General features: G+C 36.8%; 2 protein-coding genes and 1 long non-coding RNA gene across 7 annotated transcripts; 1 reads left to right on the plus strand and 2 right to left on the minus strand.

Annotated features, from left to right (window-relative positions):
• Positions 1 to 2,200: 2,200 nt before the first annotated feature.
• LOC127431743 (cytochrome c oxidase subunit 6B1-like) lies at positions 2,201 to 4,391 on the minus strand. Of its 2 annotated transcripts, none has more exons than XM_051682268.1 (4): positions 4,225 to 4,391; positions 3,601 to 3,719; positions 3,215 to 3,315; positions 2,201 to 2,450 (listed from the first exon to the last, which is right to left on the minus strand). In XM_051682268.1, the coding sequence occupies exons 2-4, from the start codon at positions 3,704 to 3,706 to the stop codon at positions 2,397 to 2,399; spliced, it is 261 nt and encodes an 86-aa protein (XP_051538228.1). In that variant the 5' UTR covers positions 3,707 to 3,719; positions 4,225 to 4,391; the 3' UTR covers positions 2,201 to 2,396. The 2 variants fall into 2 exon arrangements, with proteins under 2 accessions (XP_051538228.1, XP_051538229.1); XM_051682269.1 differs by having other exon boundaries at positions 3,601 to 3,746; positions 4,225 to 4,377.
• Positions 4,392 to 7,333: 2,942 nt separating this feature from the next.
• On the minus strand, positions 7,334 to 20,394 carry LOC127431719 (protein FAM234A-like). 4 transcript variants are annotated; one of them, XM_051682246.1, is made up of 12 exons: positions 20,363 to 20,394; positions 18,049 to 18,386; positions 16,889 to 16,996; positions 14,902 to 15,084; positions 13,388 to 13,533; positions 13,159 to 13,291; positions 12,348 to 12,480; positions 11,881 to 12,021; positions 10,112 to 10,193; positions 9,884 to 10,030; positions 9,716 to 9,803; positions 7,334 to 9,574 (listed from the first exon to the last, which is right to left on the minus strand). In XM_051682246.1, the coding sequence occupies exons 2-12, from the start codon at positions 18,296 to 18,298 to the stop codon at positions 9,336 to 9,338; spliced, it is 1,650 nt and encodes a 549-aa protein (XP_051538206.1). In that variant the 5' UTR covers positions 18,299 to 18,386; positions 20,363 to 20,394; the 3' UTR covers positions 7,334 to 9,335. The 4 variants fall into 4 exon arrangements, with proteins under 4 accessions (XP_051538206.1, XP_051538207.1, XP_051538205.1 ...); XM_051682247.1 differs by having other exon boundaries at positions 18,049 to 18,323; positions 20,363 to 20,393; XM_051682245.1 differs by lacking the exon at positions 20,363 to 20,394 and adding an exon at positions 20,275 to 20,348.
• Positions 12,418 to 16,760, plus strand: LOC127431747 (uncharacterized). The gene is made up of 5 exons (XR_007895642.1): positions 12,418 to 12,500; positions 12,615 to 12,738; positions 13,086 to 13,174; positions 13,456 to 13,541; positions 15,623 to 16,760. It is a non-coding gene; the product is annotated as an uncharacterized LOC127431747 (long non-coding RNA).
• Positions 20,395 to 22,211: the final 1,817 nt, after the last annotated feature.

Genomic DNA, 22,211 nt, shown 5'->3' on the forward strand with positions numbered 1-22,211 from the left:
ATCTTAAACTGAGATTAAGATTTATAATAATCTCATAGCTACAGATTTTAATGACGATTTTTCCTAACCCTTGAGTAAACTGAACCCTCCATGGGGATTCTGTATTGCAAACCCAGTTTTCATCAGGATTAAGCATAATCCATAATCTATTGAGCAAAGTCATGGTTGTTCTAAAATCATCATGTGTTTGCAGTGTAAACGTTACGCACTGACTCTCAGTGTAGACCATTTTAGAAGCTCAAATTAATATTTCTGGACTAATTTCAGGTCAAAAATATGCAATTTGTTCACAGTTTGTTGAAAGTTAACCCACCAAAGTCTCGCCTAGCTAGACTTTTGACTTGCGGCATAAAGTCTGGTCTACTTAGCAGTTTATTCTGGCCATAACTGCCCACTTTGACAGGAAGAGACCGTCTGGCCAACATGTCTAATGGCCAACCAGTTTGTTTTGTTTTTATGTGCCATTTAGGGCCGGGCTTATCTAAAACAGTTGATACAAGGAAGTGTCGGACTAATCTCATAGTGAAATCAGAAACAGTAGGTTGACTTTTCTTTAGCTAAAATCGGTCTGTGCTTACCGAAATGCGAAAACATTGCTCCCAGTGGCCAAAGAGTTAAGTGTTGGTCGCATGGGCTCATGTGAGCTCCTTTTACTGTTTCTAATGTCCACAGAGGGGCGCCAAAAGCGAGTTGTGAAGCGAGTTGTTTTCAGCTGTACAGATGGTAAAACAGTGAGGAGGAATGCATATTTTATAAACTGAGCCCGCCAAACCTCAACCCTAAACCTAACCACCAGTGGAGTGTTAGAGGGAAAAATGCAACCTCCGAATTGCACGCTTCTTATTTTGCGAACTGGACCCGAACCTGGGTCTTCCACTCAGCTGACGGAACGTGCTTCCAGTCGTGCCACAGGAGAAGGTAAACATGCTTGAGCTGATGCAAAATGTCTGATAGGAGATGCCGCTTGTTGGCGAGTTGGCATAATGTGGCCGATCCTAGGGTACCGGAACTGTTGGAAACAACATGCCGACTGCCTGTGTGATTATGTTGGATGTGTCGGTCCGCAACCAGCTGTACAGAAAACAATGAAGAAATAAGCTAAAATGTGTGCAAAATTTTGGTTCATCCAAAAGTATGAAATGCAGATTTTTTTTCACAGATATAACTCAGAAAACAAAGTTGAATATTCAGTTCTACTCATGGATATCTAGTTACTATTAAGCACCTCTAAATAGTTCTCAAACTGTAAAAAAGTTTACTAGTTTTAATTAAGTTACCGTTACTGTCTAACCCCTAAAGCTGTCATTAATAAAAACATTTAAGTGGTTCTAATTAAACAGTACTTGAAATGTCCCACTTTGGAATCATAACTCAAATATATACGTATTTAATCTTTAAACTTTGGCTTCGAGTACTTCTAACTCAAAATGATCAAGTACAAATTTGCAGCTGTGTGGAATACCCAAAAGCACTTGCGCTTGAATACATTTTGTATGTTTGGTCAAAACAAGGGAACTTATGTAGAAAAATAATAATTGTTATTTATAGTTTTAATTCTTATGATTATTGTTGTTTTGTTGTAGCTGGTTGATAGTTGTGATTTGTGTGAAATCACCATGAGGGTGATTAGTGTTACCTCTGGTGAACTTGGAGCCTGTTAAATTTAAGTCACTCTTCTTTACTCAATTGTACTTTACAAAAGTGCAGATTTATGTGCACTAAGAAGTACTGAGGAGCATCCAGTCATAATTGCCCTTATACTGTATAAGACGTGCTAAAAATCAATGTAAATAATTAAAATAAAAGCAATCATACTTTAATCACAGATGAGTTAAGTTTACTTGTAACTAGTTCATTTTACTTAAAAAAATAAGTTCAATTTACTTGAGCCAAATTAGTACGCAAACCGATTGCCTTGAAAAATCTAGGTAAGATCAACGAATTAGATTTTACAGTGATAAACAAAATACCAAATAAACTGAGTATCTGTCAAAGATATGATGCCACTAACCTGGCCAATTTTGGCAAGTCCAGTTATTAGTTCTTCCTCAGATGTGTTTAATGCATAAACCTGGTACCTTATAAACAACTTTGCTTGGTTAGTTTTGGATACAAATGTTTTGCTACTTGTTTCTCAATGTGGAAAATCAGTGTAACTGTGTTGCTGACAAGGACTTCATGAACCACTCCACAACAAAAGTACATTTAAATGCCTGAGAGATTTTAATGCAGAATCTGCAACACTTTCATTTAAATAAGGAATGAGATTAATAATCGATCTCGTCCTTCAGTTTGACAGGTGCATTTATGAACAAACATTAATAAGGCCCTGTTTAACTGGAGGAGAGACGATGCCACCGACAGACGCATTCAGTGCTTTGGAGACTGTGCAGTCTTCAGATCTTTCCTGGGAATGTTCCGTCATCTCTCTGACTGTCCCATTTCTCGATCTGAGAGTTACACACACACACACACACACACACACACACACACACACACACACACACACACACACACACACACACACACACACACACACACACACACACACACATAACTGAGAGTTAATGACCAATTATGTTTCTTAAAGGGATAGTTCACCCCAAAATGAAAAATCTCTTCTGTGTATGACTTTCTTTCTTCTGCTGAACACAAACTAAGGCTTTTAGCTCTACATTTCAGCTCTGTAGGTCCATACAATGCAAGTGAATGGTGACCAAAACAAAAAGGCAGCATAAAAGTAATCCATATGACTCCAGTGGTTTAATCCATGTCTTCAGAAGCGATATGATAGGTGTGGGTGAGAAACAGATCAGTATTTAAGTAATTGTTGACCATAAATCTCCACTTTCACTTTCAAAATGTGACTGTTAAAGTGAAAGTGGAGATTTATATATAAAAATAACTTAAATACTGATCTGTTTCTCAAACACACCTGTCATATCGCTTCTGAAGACATGGATTAAACCACTGGAGTCATATGGATTACTTTTATGCTGCCTTTATGTGGTTTTTGAGCTTCAAAGTTTTGGTCACCATTCACTTGCATTGTATGGACCTACAGAGCTGAAATATTCTTCTAAAAATCTTCGTTTGTGTTCATCAGAAGAAAGAATCTGGGATGGCATGAGGGCGAGTAAATGATGAGAGAATTTTCATTTTTGAGTGAACTATCCCGATAAGTTCTGAACTGAAGTAGGGAATGAATAATTACCCAGGAAAGAGGGCACAGTGACTTGTAGACCCTCTTGTACCAGTCACATGGAGCTGTGTCAACACCTTTGGCATCCAGGGCTTTATGGCATCGATGATAATCTGTTAAGAATGTTTTTTGTTTTTTAATATTATATTTGTGTATGAGTTTATGTGGAGCTAATCAAACAAGAATAATCACAGCCTTTTTTATCGTTTGTTAAATATATATAAACAAACATATCTATGTATTGTGTACATTTGGGGCTTTTTAAGACTAAAAGCTTTCCACTAAAAGTCCAATTATACAATACACAACTGTAAAGTTAGATAGCCCACAAGCAACCCAATGCATTCACATGGATGCTAGACGAGTTGTTCCTTAAATACAATGTAAACTGGACTGACCCAGGTAATTCTGCCAGCAGTTTCTCGTCTGGTTTTGGTTCGGGAAGCGGGCATCGAATGGTGCTGTGCGGTACTTCTCCAGTTTCTGCTGAATGTCTTCAGCCATGACTCGCGCGTGCCTTCAATACACATTCACCTTCAGATGTCTGCATTCTCATGAACAATATAGTATAATATCTGACTCCCACAGCTATACATATTAATGCATTAAATACCGATGCGTCCCTCTTATAAATATCGACCTTAAATGTAGCCTCTTTTTAAATTGTCATGTTTTCAATGTTAGAAAAATATCATGCACGGCTTGAATGCCTTTATATTTGATACACAGACTGTAACCAAGAAGAGAAGTCATGCATTATTGCCTGCATGTGACGAATATAACGTAATACATAGCTATTATACAATTACATTAAGATCACAATAGCACATCTAATGCATTATGTATTAGTCCTGTGTATATAAATGCTTTTAAATGGATCCGATCCTGAATATCCTCATCATTGCATTCACTTTCGTTTTTACTTTGAGAATCAATATCCGCATCTATTATAGTTAGAAAATTGTAAAGTATTTCTAAAGAAGCAGGTAAATTATGGATTATAACACAGTGCGTTTCTTTACCTCTTTGATGTGCCTGGCTGTTGAAAGTGACTTTTTGTTCAGTGTCAGACAATCCTGATTCACTTGCTTTATGTGTTATATTAAGTGCACTTGAGCGCTGGCGTGCAGTCCTTTACATTCGGTATGGCGGACTCAGGTCACATTGAGATGACTGAGATGAGACACATTCAGAAGAGAGGATGCACGCAAGCACGCGCTCTCATAGACGTGCATATGACTACAGGTGAATAATAGTAAATACGCACGATTGCTTAATCATGCATTTATTGTTTGTGCATTAAAGTAACCTTTATAAAAGCATGCCTTCACATCCGGAAAATGCATTGTTCTTTGTACTGTACATCAAGTTAATATTTAACTTTAGATTGAACTGGGGACATTTTTATGTGTTCCTCATTATTGTTCATATATTGTCTCCCTTTTTAAAGTTCCAGGTTTGGTCTTTTTCTTTTTGCACTTTGCAAATAGACATACAGTATATGGTGTCTCTATATGCAAGATTTATTTGTGTAAACTGAAAGCAGATCTCTCATGTCTGGGCTTTTTCACTGGAGTGCAATGTGCATTTTTAAACCGGATAATACCACAAGTCCACATGGGGTTAGAGGTCAGAATAACATTTAAACAGCATGTGCTCATAGTCCATTAATAGTTACGGTTGCACATTCACGACAAATGGAAAGTATTTGAAACGGAAACTATTTTGGCATGCTGTTCAGGCCCTTAGAAAAGTACTGTGGTGGTATCAGATGGTACTGGTATACATTGTATTTACTTTTAGATAGAGAGCCAGCAGCACTAGGAAACTGTCCATGTACAATCTCCCCGTTCATATCCACTAGAATTAATTTAATTGTCATCTGACATGCTATGGCCAGCAGCCATATCACCCTGTAGCTCAAGACTGGTTGCCCACTGAAGCTAAGCAGTGTTGAGCCTGGTCAGTACCTGGATGGGAGACCTCCTGGGAAAACTAAGGTTGCTGCTGGAAGAGGTATTAGGGAGGCCAGCAGGGGGTGCTCACCCTGCGGTCTTTGTGAGTCCTAATACACCAATATAGTGTCGGGGACACTATACTGTAAAAAGGCACAGTCCTTTGGATGAGATGTTAAACTGAGGTCCTGACTTTCTGTGGTCATTAAAAATCCCAGGGCACTTCTTGTAAAGAGTAGGGCTGTAACCCTGGTGTCCTGGCCAAATTCCCACCATTGGCCCTTCTCAATCATGGCCTTTAACTGGCTCTATAACTCTACTCTCTCCTCTCCACCAATAGCTGGTGTGTGGTGAGCGTACTGGCGCACTATGGCTGCCGTCGCATCATCCAGGTGGATGCTGCACACTGGTGGTTGTTAAGGAGAGTCCCCTGTTCACTGTGTATTTAAAGCGCTTTGAATGTAATGTCAGAAAAGCACTATATAAATATAGCATTGATTCATTCATTCATTCATAATCAGATTTTTGGTTAAACGCTTCTTTAAACCCAGACACGCAGAACAGCATTCCACGCGCAGCTAAAAGACCAACAGGGTGAGATCGCTCCCCCCAGGCGCCAATTAGCGATCTTGCCTAGGGCGCCAAAATGGTAAGAAACGGCCCTGGCAGTGATTAATATGTTTCAGCTGCCAACAATTCTTTTAACCCTAACTGATGCAGTGTGTTGCTTCTCATTTCTTAAACAACCATGTTGGAAGACGTATCCCTTGATCGTAGAAAAGATGTTACTGTGCTTCAGAAGGGGCAAAATATTGGCCTGCATCAAGCAAAGAAAATAACTAAGGAGATTGCTGAAATCACTGGAATTGGGTGAAGAACTGTCCAACGCATTATTAAAACCTGGAAGGATAGTGGTGAACCGTCAGCTTTGCGGAAGAAATGTGGTCGGAAAAAAATCTTGAATGATCGTGATCGGAGATCACTCAAACGCTTTAAGTCACATCATAAAAAATCGACAGTAGAACTCACGGCTATGTTTAATAGTGAAAGTAAGAGCATTTCCATATGCACAATGAGACGAGAACTTACAGGATTGGGACTAAACAGCTGTGTGGCCACAAGAAAGCCACTTGTTAGTGAGGCTAATCGGGAAACAACGACTTCAATTTGCTAGGGAGCATAAAGATTGGACTGTGGAGCAATGGAAAAAGGTCATGTGGTCTGATGAGTCCAGATTTACCCTATTCCAAAGTGATGGCCATGTCAGGGTAAGAAGGGAAGTTCATGAAGCGATGCACCCGTCATGCATAGTGCCCACTGTACAAGCCTCTGGAGGCAGTGTTATGATCTGGGGTTGCTTCAGTTGGTCAGGTCTAGGCTCAGCAACGTTATGCGGCAGTAAAATCAAGTCAGCTGACTACCTGAATGTACTGAATGACCAGGATATTAAACTGCATGAGGAATCATTTTCACACATCAATTGGCCAACACAGAGTCCTGACCTTAACCCCATTGAAAGTCTTTGGGATGTGTGAAAATTAATGCAACTCTGGACGGAAATAAATGTTGTGACGTTGCATAAGGTTGTTGAAACAATGCCACGACGAATACTAATACTAAAGTTACCTTTGTTTTGGTGCTAGGTTTATGGGCAGATTTATTCCTGCCCCAATGGGTCTCAATGAGGGCTCGTTGCAGTACCGCAGTTAACCACAAATTTCCATTGGGAAAACTGAGGGGCACTGTGGAGTTCTGGAGGGCAGAATGGATGAATGGATGAATATTTAGGTGGGGCTCTGCCTTACCTGCCTATATAGATGAGCCGTGCCTGGTTTACAGTATCATGATGGTAGAGAATCCTATATTAAATGTCATGAAACCCCCGGTTTCCACAGTTCTGAGTCAGCAATGTATGCAAATACAAATTGAGACCAATAAGAAGAAAACAACAACAAATAAATCTAAAAATGAACCACTTTCCCCTTGAAATGTGTACATTTCACTTCTCAAAATCCTGACACTTAAAGGTAGATTTTAGCCCCTCATATTAAACGATACAAAAATCCAAAACTACTGCACTGAATGCATTCTATTTATTATATATTATAACAATGCAACTATAGAAAATGTCCTAAAATAAGGAGAAAGAAAATACCTGAGAGTAAATTTTAGGCCTTACAAAATCAGTGAATCACTCAATCAATTAATAGTAGTGATAATAATAATAGCAAATCAAATTCTATTTATAAATTCAATGCATAAAGGCAGCTAAGCATTTTAAAAATTGACATCTTCAACAGACACATATAATCCTTTTTTTATCATTTATTTAGGATTCTTTAGACTCAAAGGCATCTAGTTTTGATGCAAGAGGTGATCTTCCTACCTAGACAAAATAAAGCTCTAATATTACAATTGTAAACTGAAGGTAACATTATGCTCATTGGTTCAATGAAATATTTGCAGCCCAACTTAAACCCACAACAATCATACGTAAGATTCAAAACAGCAGACAGACAGAATTTATATATTACTACTCATCCCAGCATCTGATGTGATTTTTTTTAGGTCGTTTGCAGTCTCTATTTAAGGCACTATGTGATACAGTCCTCTCTGATATGGAAAAAAGGGAAACAAGGCAAAAAGTCATTATTATAATAGCAGTAGCAAGACACCACAGAACATTTACAAACTCATTAAACCATCATTACATCATCTAAATGAGACACTAGTTTAGTGCGACACAGGAGCTAAACTGCACTGCAAAGATAAAACATTCTCTCTTTCTCTCTTTCTGACACACAACTAACGAAAGACGACCTTGCAAAATACATTCCAATGGTTTGTGAAACACAACGCAGACGTTTAGTGTTAAACACACAATGAAAACACCACAATGACCAAAGACATTTATCGGTGAATCTCAAGAAAACTGTGAAAAAAATATTCTGCGTTAAGAAAATGAAGCCTATTTTAGGATCTTGAAGATTTTTTTGCACTGTGACATTATTTTCATTACAGTTCATTTTGCACCTACATTCTCACTACTGGAATGCTTTATGATCTCATTCTCATTATTGTAATAAATAGTTAAATATAATTTATTAATTATAAAGTACATGTGTAAAGGACAATTGTCAGTATACATCATCATACATTTTTGTTGTACTGAATTTAATTAATTACATTTCAGATTTTAATAAAATAAATTTGTCATACTTTGTACCGATACTCATTTCAGTAATTAAGTGCACAGAAATTAGATTTTTTTTTTTGCTTTACAGTAAAGTGATTTTGTGGGGGAAATGTGCTTAACTGTTGTAAATGTAATGTCACATTGTCAAAAAAATAAATAAAAATAATAATAATTTGGTAACATTTTACAATAATGTTCCATTTGGCTAAATGGCACCCGGGGGTAGCGATCTCACCCTGTTGGTCCGTGGTCTGGTCTGCATTGGTGCCCCCTCCCCCCGGTGGCGCCCTAGGTGACCGCCTAGTTCGCCCATGCCTAGAAACAGCCCTGATTGCTGCAATAATGATCCAATCTTAAGTATCTGCTTATTTAAATCCAAATTATGTAAACATTAGTTTGCTACATTACAGATGAACTAACAATGAACAATACTTTTAAAAAACATTTATTACTTTTGGTTAATGTTAATTTAAACATATAGTTGTATGTTAAATATTAGTTAATGCATTATGATCTAACAGGAACTAACAATGAACAATTGTATTTTTATTAACGAACACTACTTAATGTTAACAAATGCTGTAAACAATATATTGTTCATCGTTAGTTTCTGGTACTTAATGCATTAACTAATGTTAACAAATAGAACCTTATTGTAAAGTGTTACCAAAAATTATTTATGCAAAACATAATTTATAATTTGTTCAAGACATTCATATTTACATAACGTAAATCCCCTAAATCCCTGAAAATGTTTATAAAAATACCGTATAAAACTTTAAATGCTTAGCAGTATTTTATGATTGACGTAAAATAATGCAGCAGGACTCAAGAGTTTGTGATTTGCATGTTTCTTCTAAATTTGTACATTCAGTTGAAGTAGGATGCAAGTTGTAAATGCAGCTACTGTTGCAAGGCTGTTGTACATATGTCTTTTGGATTGACATTTCGTGTCAATATATACCCTATATGTGATTATGTTTCAGAAAAGTTCATCACTGAACCGCAGCCTTTTAAACGCCTCTTTCACAGACTCCTCCGTGTCTTCAGAGATGGGTTCATCTGCTGCTACGCCCCTAACGGCGCTTTCTGATACGTCGTCTTTGATCTTTCGTTTGGTCAGAACCACTGACTCCGTCCCGCCTGATTCTGCGTGCTGCCGTCCGTCCGGTCCCGTCAAGACGAGGTAACAGGCGTGACGACCTCGCTCCAACAGTGTTGCTAAACACACAAACACAGAAAGATACGCATTGTTTTAACAAACCCAATACCCAACATGTGGTCATTTAAAGAGGTCATATCATTATAAATACCAATGGCATGGAGTGAGCCTTTTCAATTGATTACGGTAATGAGAGATACCTTTAAATGAGATGATGTTCTGTGCTGGATTTCTTAGTTCAAGCAGCAGTTGAGAATAACGCGGATGCAGCAGAAATGATGAATGCATCTGAATATCAACAACAATCACAGGTCAGTGTCTAACTTCTACAAGTGTGTATGTGTGTGTTTGTGAGTGTACAATCTTACTGTCTCATTGCCGTGATTCTGTCCCCAAAGCATGAACACAGAGTAGGTGTTTAGTGTGAGGACAGATGCTGGACGAGGACTCTGTGTCCAGGACAACAGGTTCACCTTCCACAGGACATCTCCAGAACGTCCACTGAGAATCATCACCTAACATACACACATACTGGTCAACCAAAGCCATATAGGGGAGACTGGGACTAGTTGTCACATGGGGAAGTTGTCACTCACTCTTTTGGTTTCGTTGCCAAGGTCTTCCTCAATTATTATGTCAGGAATTCCATCTTTGTCAAATTGCCCAAATGTTGGCACACTAGAAAAGAAAGCACACATAGAAATGCATCAGTAGCTATGTTACCATCAAAGTTGTGAATGTAATTTATGGACAAAATCAGAATATCGCAAAATCAATCTGCGGATAAAGCAGCGTTTCCATCCCATGTGTTTAACCTCATGCGACCCCGTGTACACATGCGTGAACGTTGTATTTTAGCTTCGCTATACATAAGGCATAATTTAAAATCATTTAAACTGACTGATCTCAGTTCAGAAGACTCTGTGCTGTCAGTAAAGGGTTAAACTTTCAATGTACATGTGACAAAACAACATGGCGCCGATCACAGCGGAGTTCGTCTTTGGGAGAAACGGCAACAAAACTACATCTGGTAAGAAATCTGATTACATTTTTACATTGAAACCTGTTTGAGTCAAAATATTAGAGTCACTAGTTTCATACAATATGCCATTTTTTAAATTTGAGCGATTTATCGCGAAACGCCACGCTGCTAAACACAATGTACACTAATGTGTACTTTAGCACATTTTTTCCTTAGAAATCCTATATTTACTGTGCATTATCACATTGAGAATCAATGGATGCATCCAAAAGCTATAATTATATATTATTATATTATATTAATATTAATATTAATATATCATATTAATATATTATTATAATAATTATTATTATTATAATTATTAATTAATTAATTATTAAGCTGAAAAATGTTGCTTTCAGAGGCTTTATATGGAGTTAGGATGAAAATAAAGTGAATTTTGAACTGTTCTGAGACCAGTGCAGACAGACAGCACACTGGAGGTTAAGTCATTCACTAAATAGGGAGCATCCTATAGTGTATTCACTCCTAAAATCTGATGAAAAGTTCAGTTTCAGGCTGCAGATGATGTTTGGATCACTCAACATGTTTGACAGACGTGGGACAATGATAATCAGTACATAGATTCAGAATTTATAATGTATCATTTTATTTTAACATGGTTGGCAGTGATTGGATGATGCTGGACATTACTTTGAATCAGAATTAATTATGCAAATTTCTGATGTAATGTCTGTAACGTCTCAGAAACATGAATAACCAACACTCCTGGAAACATAATAAACAATTTTCTATAGACTTTCTATAGCTTTGTATTATTTACAATTTCACAACTTAGTCTCACTGTCCACATATGTGGACATCAATTTTTTTGCATGTTTATTAAGTGCTACTAGTTACGAATCAAAAATGGAAATGGAAAATGTACACAGCAGTCACACTCGGGTCTCAGCAGGTTAAGAGAGCAAAATCGTCACTTCTGGGAAAACTGCCGCAAAATAGAAATGAAAATGCAAGTTGAAGCCACTGTGGTTCTTTTATTAACTGTAATAAATTACTTGTGGTTTAGAGCTCTGACGCACTTCATGTTTGCTAGCGTTCAGCGTCAGATGTCTGGGAGCAAAAGCATGTCAGACAATTCTAGGAGGTTATAATAGCCAATCATTTTAATGACAGGCTCTGACGCACGGCATTTCAAAATAACCAGAGCAACATTTCAGATGCTATATGATGATGTTGATGATATTCTCAGAGTGAATTATACATTCAGCATTTTTATATGCGATATCCCACAATTCGCAAAAATATGTGGATGGAAATCCAGTGATTGAACATGTACAAATATTTTCCAGTGGAATGGGTCATTTTGATTGGTTATGGCACCTGAGCAGTGTGCTGGTATTGGTGGTCCACGCGATATTCAGTTTGTCCATGTGTAGCAGTGACACGCTGGAGTCAGTCTGGACCAGCAGTGATGGAGAAGAACCTCCGTGAACCACCAGCACACGCTTCAGAGAATCAGACCTACAGCAAACCAAACCAAAGGTATCTTCAAATGTATTGGTAATGATGGAAAAGCAAAAACAAGAGAGTAAATACATTTAAAGGGATAGTTCACACAAAATGGAAAATGCTGTCATCATTTACTCTTCTACTCTTCAGTCACTATTCACTTTCAATGCATCTGTTTTTTTTCCATACAATGATAGTGATTGGTGACTGAGGCTGTCATTCTGCCTAACATGGAAGAAAGAAAGTCATTCAGGGTTGGAACAACATGAGGGTGAGTTAATGATGACAGAATTTTTGTGTAAACTGTCCCTACCACTGTCAATCATAAATATTTGTACTGATAGAGGTGGATGAATCCGGTTTGATGGTCGGCTTTGTCCTCCCAGCTGTTTTCTTTCTTCAGTGCAGACCCCAGACCAGTCCGAGCCCGAGCCGCCAACTGCTGCAAACTCACCGCGGAGAGACCGGAGTCTGCATGACAAAGATTTGAAGTCAATATGAAATGCATCTGATCCGAACTCATTTTACTTCAGTAATATGACATATTTCTGAGTGAAACACGATGAAAATAATATAATTTGGTGGGATTTTATTTTATTCATCAGGAATTGATTAGCTGGTGTAAAGTGGTTTCACACCAGAAACGACTGAGAGCTGAATGTGAGTTTGAGGAGGCTTTATGACCGGGACATGAAGGCTGAAGGTCAAGTATTAACACTTATAACACTGGTAAAGTTTCTTTTTCAAATATATCCTTGTTAGCTATTATGGCTGTAATCTTTATTACATTAACTGTCATTAAATTACAAGATCCTGAAAGGCTGATTTACCTACAACAATAGCAGCTATTTGGCTATTGATAAACATTAATCAGTAACATTAGCTAAATGTGATGTCAGCCAAAAGAAAAGTTTTTTCAGAGACCAAGAAAGTCATTGCATTTAGAAAAAAAAAAAAAAATTTTTTATATATATATATATAAAAAAAACTTGCACTGATGAATCAAGTGCATTATGACCAGGAATGTGTATTAAGGAAGTAAATATGATTAATTTTGATTTTATGTTGACTTTAAGAATGGGGAGTGATTGTGGGGAAATTAGAGGAGCACAGGAAGAACAAATGCCAAAATCAGTGTTCGTCACACACCTGTGAGTAACAGCAGGTATGAAGCTCCACTGGCCATTTTGAACTGCAGGTGACCAAATACTCCATTCAGATCAACATTCACCCTTGAGCCAATCTGATCACCTGATTTCCCTGAGAAAAACACCAGCTCTGTCTAATAGAGAAGAGAGAGAAATGTCAGAACAACACCCAGATAATAGTGCAATTGAATATTTGGCTGTGGCTGAACGAGTTTGTGTGTGTTTGGTACCGGTATGGGAGTGAATGATGGTGCTTGAGGATTATATGAAAGCACAGCAAATTCTTCTGCTCCATCAGAGTCCAGATCCGGAACGCTGATCAGCGGAAGATTTCCATTCATCATAGAAGAGCGCGACTGCTGCCATACAATCCCACCTGGTCAAGTAAAAACAGCAAATGTTTCCACAAACATCATGCACATTTAAAGCAGTTACTTTAGCCTAGTGAACATGCTTCTATTTTCTTTTCTACAATTTTCGTTACAAATTATATTATCATAATTTTTGCAATGTTATGGCTTAATATGAAAATCCCAGATTTTCAATGTTTCTATCAGACTTTTGGACCCCATTGCATGTGCAGATTTGAGTGTTTAACCCTCCTATTGTGTTCAAAATCTAAATACACCTTTTGCATTTGCGGGTCAATTATGACCTGGTAAAATTCAAGCTTATAAATCATTCATAACCCGATGGTTTTCATCTTAAAGCTATATTGTAAGTCATTAATAGGTTCTTAACTGTTCATACATGTTAGCTTGTTAACTGACAAATATAAATGTTATTCTTTATTATTATTATTATTTTTAAATAATAAATTGTCATTTCAAAATATTAATTAACTACAGTAAAACCAGTGTGATACATATGAAGACATCTTTTTTATCAACATTTCTGTGAACGTTTATCTAAATATAACATAATGTACAATTTATATTAATATCTAATGTGAGAATTACTAGTAATTCGAATGAATTTCCTATTACTCATAACTGCTCAATACAACTTGGTGGTCAAACGTTATGAAACCAACGTATTCTTTTTCAACTAACCTTCATCAAAATAACTGTACAACTTAAGTATATAACATTAATATTTTTTTTACTATGTTTTTAAGCAAAATCTATTCTATTTACTTGCATGAACTGTTGATTATTGATGCGTGAGTTTGCTGTAAGCTGGTTGTGCATCAGATGGCTGCAGAGTAAAATGTGGACAATTTCCTCTTTCAAGATCTATTTAGACTAATGTGTGAATGAACTTTTACTCTCGCCACACCCCCTTTAGACAGTAGTACCTTTGATTTAGTTTATTTGTAATGTTTGTTACATCTGTCATGTCTGTTTTGTACATTAATGTGTGTGTGTGTGTGTTTGTAAAAAAGATTCAGTCCCAGTGAGAGAAAAAAAAAGTGTGGTTGAGAGTATGGGAACGAGTCTAAATGTAAGTGAAGCGTTTATAAGTAAAAATCAAATTCATAGATGTACAAAACAAATCTACATAATATCATGTGTAAAGCCACAATTGATGCCTGGGTTAAAATTGATCTACAAATGCAAAAGATGTAAAAAACAAAATGGGTTCAAATGGTTATAACAATTTTATTATGTGTATTTTGATAGTCATGTCAAAGTCCCAAAGTTTGGTTCCCGTACTAAAAACTATGTGGTATTTAAAAATGATCAACCTCTCCCAGGTCAAAACTGACCCGAATGCAATAGGAAGGTTAAACTCAACCCTGTACCTGTCTGTTTGTCGATGGCTGTGAGATTGTCTGCGTGAGCCACCAAACATCCTGTTCCTTTAAATCCGATCCCCTTCACCCCACACTCCACCCAATTAAATTCAGCTGCTAAAGGACGTTTCCACAGCATCTTCCCGTCAGTTCCGTCAACAGCCAATAAAACCAGACATGGAGGTGATAAATCTGAAAAACAAATATTTATTATTTTATTTAAAGCGTCTTATTCTTTGTAAATGTTCTCTGGCATGTGTGTTTAAAGGAAAGTACTGGGTTCAATGCAACTTAAGCTCTATCAACAGCTTTTGTAGCATAAAGACAAATACCACCTAAAATAATTTCCACACTTCCATCAGTTTTGTTTATTTTTGAGTTTAAGCCAAAACAGCCATTATAGTGGGGTACTTACAATGGAAGAAGACAGGGGAATGTAATTATCTATTTTAATGCACACCGTTTCAAAAGTATAGCCACAAGGCTTATACGTTATACGTGTTAACATGAGACTAGTGTGATAAAATCACTTACCAAACAAGTTAAAGGGGTCATGAGGAATACAAATTTCCTTGATCTTTTGACATGTAAGAGTTCATTGTACTATAAAAATAAACTGATAAGTTTCAGAACTCAAAACTTCCCTCTCAATAAAAATAAAAAGCATTTATTTGAACTAAGTTGCAAAAATGGCTCGTTTCAATTTTCCCTACTTTGTGACATCACACAGATGAATACATCAGCACATGACTGTCTCTACAGCAAGACATCAACGCCTACTTTTACATCATCGCAACCTTGGCCTGCCCACTGGTGCTCAGTCAGAGAGGTGAAGAGGACAGAACAAGATGGGCCTACTATTCATCTGCACCAAAGTGTACTTACACAGGACACCTTCTTCTGCCAATCTGGACTAAAAGTTTTTAATTACTGAATTTAAAAAAATGCTGTGATGCCTAAGAGATGAAGAAATGATCAGATATGGACCTATCTTAAGTCCAGAATAAATTGACGGTGGAAGGTGTGAGATGTAGTGCCTGTTAAGACCAGCGTCTCTGCTTTGGTCGCCGCTGAAGCATCCAAACATCAGGAAATAGTGACTGAAGTTTAACAACATTCCTGATCGCATCAGTGCAGGATGATATGTCTGGGTGTCATGTTTTACCGTGGATTGTATTATGTGTGTTCAGCACATTTCAGCATGGATTGCTTGTGAACAAGTCACAATATGATTCAAGCTTTGTAAACGCAAGTTATTAAAAGATGGGGCAGTTAAAAACACTATTGGACCTGACCGCAAAGCAGTAAGTAAACAGGTCCATTCATGAATGTTTTATGTCGTGACTCTTTCCAGTGCTGCTGTGCTTGAGTGAACAGTTTGACACATTCAGATGCAATGGGTTGGATGTGCATTGTGTGTAAAACCCTGAAATTTTGTATTGTATTGTTGTGGAGCTAGTCTTCTCATCTGATTGAGTTTCAGATGTACAGTATAGTATGGCTGTATTCGAGGGTCTGCACAATGTGGATAAATCTACAGTGGGTGTTAACACTGAAGTTTAAAGGACACACTGAGGGCAAAACCGAGTGTTTCAGACAGAGGGCCAGAGACAGGCTGAAAAATTATCATAGATTACTCAATTATGACTGTTTTGGTGCAAACCAAAAAACCAAATGTTACTAACATTATAAGTATGTCATGACACTGTTAAGGTTAGTAAGTACTATCACTTATAATGCACTAACACTTATAATGTTTATATTTTGTAGCTATACTTTTGAAACAGTGTGTATTTGAGCATTTATGGACTGGCCACATTAACTTACAGTGTAAGTCCCCTATTATAACTGCTTTTTTTTAATAAACGAAGGACAAGTCAAAATTGATTTTTGTGGTTATCAACGTCACACCACAAATGCTGTTGTTTGAGCTGAACATGTATTGAACCCAAAACATTCCTTTAACCGTAACTTGTGCGTATGTGTTTAAGCTCACCTTCACTCATGCACGTATTGCGGCTGGCTTCAGCACCCTTATACAGGAAGATCACATCCAAGACTTTGTCTTTATTGGCATCTTCAACAGCCAGGAAATCATACGTGGCTATAGGGGGAAAACATATTGGACGTTACTATTACATTTACACAAGCAGAGGTGGACAATACATGGTCAAAGGTTTGTGAACACCCCCGTCTAATTTACACGCTTAGCTATAGAGCGCAACAGTGACCGCCCACTTTTTCAGACAAACCATTGAGTTTTTATAAAATCCTTCATTAAATAGTTGTAAGCCATGAATCAGACCAACCAGCTCCGAGGAGATTCACAACATCACAAACTTTGTTTTGAGGCAAATAATTATTTGAAAATTGCACATAAAGACAAATGTACAAGACTGTGTACTTACCGTCTTTCATGAGGGCACGGACTACAATCCCATGAAGCATTGCAAAGGATGTCATTGAATAAAAATATGAATTTATAATATATAAAATATATATGTAAAACTATTGATTTTAGGTTGTTGATTATAAGAATAGAAACAATATATTTTACGTTTATTGCAAAATATTCCGATATGTACAAATATATATGAGTAGTTTAAGGGTGAAAGGAGACCGACTCGATTACATCATTCACTGTGCGTAATGGGAGCGCGTGTTCGCTCAGAGTCATGTTTCGCGGGTTTCGTTGGCTGCGGTTCTCTGATTGGTGGATATTTCTCTGCTGTACCATGGGTAATGTAGTTGTTTACCATTCCGCTAACAAACACAATTTTTAAACAATGAAGTTGAGATACCGCAGATGGATGGCTTCAACGGAAGCATTTACCATCAATGAACAACCTTGTAGCTCATGGTAGGTCTGTCTTTAAAGGTTTATAAGTTATCATTGAAAATCAATTAGTCCATGGGATAAATGAACGGGACTTTTACTTCCAGAACCAGACTGTTGCGCTCTATTCCAGTCATTTGTGAGGAGAAACTGTAATGCTACGCCATTCAGTGACATTAAAAAACCATTGCAACACTGTTGCGCAGAATTCTGTAGAAAGTTCTTGACTTGTATGGTGTAGGATTAAGATTTGTTTTCACTGGTATTACTGAAATAGCCAAACCGATGAATTACATTTGGCCACAGTGTATCTGTCTCACCTGCATCAGGTAATGTGTGGTTCCACGTGGACAGGTAATGCGGCCGTACGGGACAGGGCAGGATGAACGAAAATGCGAAGACAACAGCCAGGCACAAGAAGAGAGAGAGCAGGAACGTAGCTGTCCGCCAGCCTGTCAGGTGTGGTAAGCCCAGCTTCCCAGTGCAGCTTTTCTCCTTAGACACGCCCCCTTCTGCCTCTCCACCCTTCAGAGGCTCCCCCTCAAAACCGCGCCCTGACGCGTCTGTCATCTCAGACCAGCGAAACTCCACACTACTGAGGAGAGGACCGGAGGAGATAATGTTCAGCAAAATATAATCAGACAAGTTGATTAGGATCCTGAAACAAAGGAGAGCAATAATACACGGTTACTTGCCAAATAAATAAAAAAATGGATGTCAAATATTGATTTGAGAAGAGACTATAAAGTAACACGAGACATAAAATTAGCACATTAAATCGGTTGCCTGGGGACAATGGTACAATTACGGTTTAGAGCTTATTATAACCCCAAAGAACAAGAACAAAAATGCTGCAACTGACCAATCAGTAATAAATTACACAAACAATTAAATGTATGAAATATGCATTTTAAATTCACTTTAATGCATTTTTAAATAATAAACGTTTAGTAAAATATATACATATATCAATAAAATGTTACTTTATTGGAAAATAATGAAAGTAATCTCTTAATTTAAACTCTGATAGACTGATAGAGTACTTGGGAAGGTTACTTTTAAAAAGTATTCTGCTACAGATTACAGATTACATGCTGTAAAATGTAATTTATAATGTATTCCGTTAGATTACTCAAGGTCAGTAATGTAAATATAAATACTTTGGATTACTTCTTCAGCACTGGCAGATTTTTTCACTCGTTTTGACTATAGAAAAAGTAAGAAAATTAACTTATATTAAAAACTTAAGCCTAAATATTTAATGCAGTTTTGCGTCTCAAGTAAATGTGTCTTCTTGTAAGGATTTTTAGATATTTTTGCAGAAAAACAATGTTTAATTATCAATAAGAATAAGATATTTGTAGTACATATTTGCCTTGAAATATGTTTATGCTCTAACGTGATTCATTATAAAATATAAACGCGCCTGGTAACAGATGCATGTAAAGGCAAGAAATAGCATTTTAGCTTAGCATAAAGCTAACTGTTCACATGACAATTTACACAAAGTTAACTATTTCTGCTGCTCCAAACTTCAAAACCCCACAGAGTGAAAACAACATGTGGATTCTGTTCATAGATTGAGGCAGAAAATATAATATATTGTAGCTTTATATTCGATGTTAAAGGCTACATTGGTTAGCATTTCTTGTAAAAATAGCCTGACCACTTAAAAAACATTGACAAGGCATGTAATCGTGTATTAATTGGATTTATGTTTCATCTGTCAAAGCGTTTCTAACTGATTTGTTAAGCTGTAGAAGCACAACGTAGCTCCTCTATTAAGTTACTCAATGATGTCATAACCACCTTTTCACTCACGACAGTGTAAAAGCGCTCGTATGAATGTAACACATCATAAGAAAGTGTTTCACCGCTGTTCTAAAGCTCCTCGGATCACATCATTTATATGGATCAATGTATTCAAACTGAATAGTCTATACATTAAATGAAACAAATGACAATAAAATGCAAAGTAATCTCTTCAGTAATCAAAATACTTTTTGAATGTAACTGTATTCTTACTATTTAAATTGTAATGGAATACAGTTGCTTATAGTATTTTAAATACGTAATTCTGTTACATGTATTCTGTTACTCTCCAACCTCTTTTTATCACATACTGACTAAAGAAAACTACTGAAATGTATAACCCAAATCAATTACAAATACAGTCATTTTAGCGTAACAAAACACATCCTAATGTGTACAAATTAAGTGTTTGAACTTGAGAGCCAGGGGCCAAACAAACACCCCCATTCTGGAAAATGACATTTGGATAGTAAAAACATTTCAGTCACAGCATCACACACAAAATAAATATCAAAATGTAAACAACATAATTTAATGAAACACTTATTTTATGTGTATGGTCACTTTTAGAGCATAAAACACATTCTTAACCCTGTTATGACATTATAAATAAAACAGAGACACACTTGTAAGTACAGTTTAGAATAAAATTACTCTTAAAAGTCATTCATTAAAAAACAAGTTTGTGTCAAGCATTTGTTGAGTTAGAAGCTTTGATTAACCAAACTAGTCACCTTCACTTGTTGACTTGATAGATAAATTAAGATAAGTAGATAAATTAAATGTTTTAATAAAAAATCATAATGTGTGATAACAACAAACCTGTTGATTGACAGCTGCTGCTTCACGACACTTCCGCGTACGGCAGATCGGAGGAGACAAAAAGCGCGAACGCGAGGAATAGTTGCCATGTAGATTTCATTTAATTAATTTCTTGGCTTATAAATAAAGCTTATTACAGACGATAAATTAGTTTGAACGATAGTTTTGTGTTTTGTCAAAAAAATAAAAATAAAATAATAATTTGAAAGCACATCAAATACATTTTAAATGCAGACACATATTTATGTTTTTACTGCGTCACATAATTTTGTATACCTTAATTTTACTTTCCTATTATTACTTTAAAAAAAATATCTTTAAACTACTACTTGAATAAAAGGTATAATACATTTATTTGTCCTGCTCACGGAGATCTATTGAAAAAAATAAAATAAATAAATAAATAAAAATAAAAAATTCGTACTTTGGTTAATCAAAATTATGAGATCAGTCCTTATGATGTCATAGTTTTAAGATAAAACTTTTTATCTCATAATTATGAGATAAAAAGTCACAATTATCAGAATCAGAATCAGCTTTATGCTTACACATACAAGGAATCTGTCTTGGTGACAGGAGCTTCCAGTGTACAACAATACAAAAACAGCAACAAGACATAGATAATAAAAACTAATTATACACATACATACAGACACACACATACATACATACACACATACACATGGGTAGTGCAAATCTAATACAATCTGTTATGTACAGTGCAAATGTTTTTTTAATTATTATTATTTATTTATTTTTCTCAGAGGAATGTAATGGCAGAAGAGGTTGGATGTGTTTGATAAATATAAAAAGACTAGATGGTGAATTGCACATAATTATTGCTCAATGGGGCAGTTTTAACTGTTCATGAGATGGATAGCCTGAGGGAAAAAACTGTTCCTGTGCCTGACGGTTCTGGTGCTCAGAGCTCTGAAGCGTCGGCCAGAAGGCAACAGTTCAAAAAGGTAGTGGGCTGGGTGAGTGGAGTCCACAGTGATTTTTACAGCCTTTTTCCTCACTCTGGAAGTGTATAGTTCTTGAAGGGAGGGCAGGGGGAAACCAATAATCCTCTCAGCAGTCCGAACTGTCCTTTGTAGTCTTCTGAGATCCGATTTTGTAGCTGAACCAAACCAGACAGTTACTGAAGTGCAGAGGACAGACCCAATGACTGCTGAGTAGAACTGTATCAGCAGCACCTGTGGCAGGTTGAACTTCCTCAACTGGTGAAGGAAGAACAACATCTGCTGGTCCTTTTTCACAATGGAGTCAATGTGGGTCTCCCAATTCAGGTCCTGTGAGATTGTAGTGCCCAGGAACATGAATGACTCCACTGCTGCCACAGTGCTGTTCAGAATGGTGAGGGGGGTCAGTGTTGGGGTGTTCCTCCTAAAGTCCACAATAATCTCCACCGTTTTGAGTGTGTTCAGCTCCAGGTTGTTTTGACTGCACCAGACGGCCAGCTATTCAACCTCCCTTCTCTATGCTGACTCATTGTCATCTCATATGAGGAACGTAGCTCGTCTGCAAACTTCAGGAGCTTGACAGAGGGGTCCTTGGCGATGCAGTCACTGGTGTAGAAGCAGGAGCTCCACACCAAGGCAGCCATCCGTGGCGCCATCATGATGAATTTAATTATGAGATTAAAATGTCAAAATTATGAGATACAAAGTCATTATTTGAGATAAAAAGTCATATGAGATAAAAAAGTCATAATTATGAGATAAAAAAACACAATTTTGAGATAAATGAGATAAAAGTCGTAATTATGAGATACTGATTTATGAGATGCTAAATAAAAATTATGAGATTAAAAAACAAAAATTATGAGATACTAAATTGTTATTATGAG

Source organism: Myxocyprinus asiaticus, chromosome 41 (assembly GCF_019703515.2).
Source record: "Myxocyprinus asiaticus isolate MX2 ecotype Aquarium Trade chromosome 41, UBuf_Myxa_2, whole genome shotgun sequence".
Classification (NCBI taxonomy): Eukaryota; Metazoa; Chordata; class Actinopteri; order Cypriniformes; family Catostomidae; genus Myxocyprinus; species Myxocyprinus asiaticus.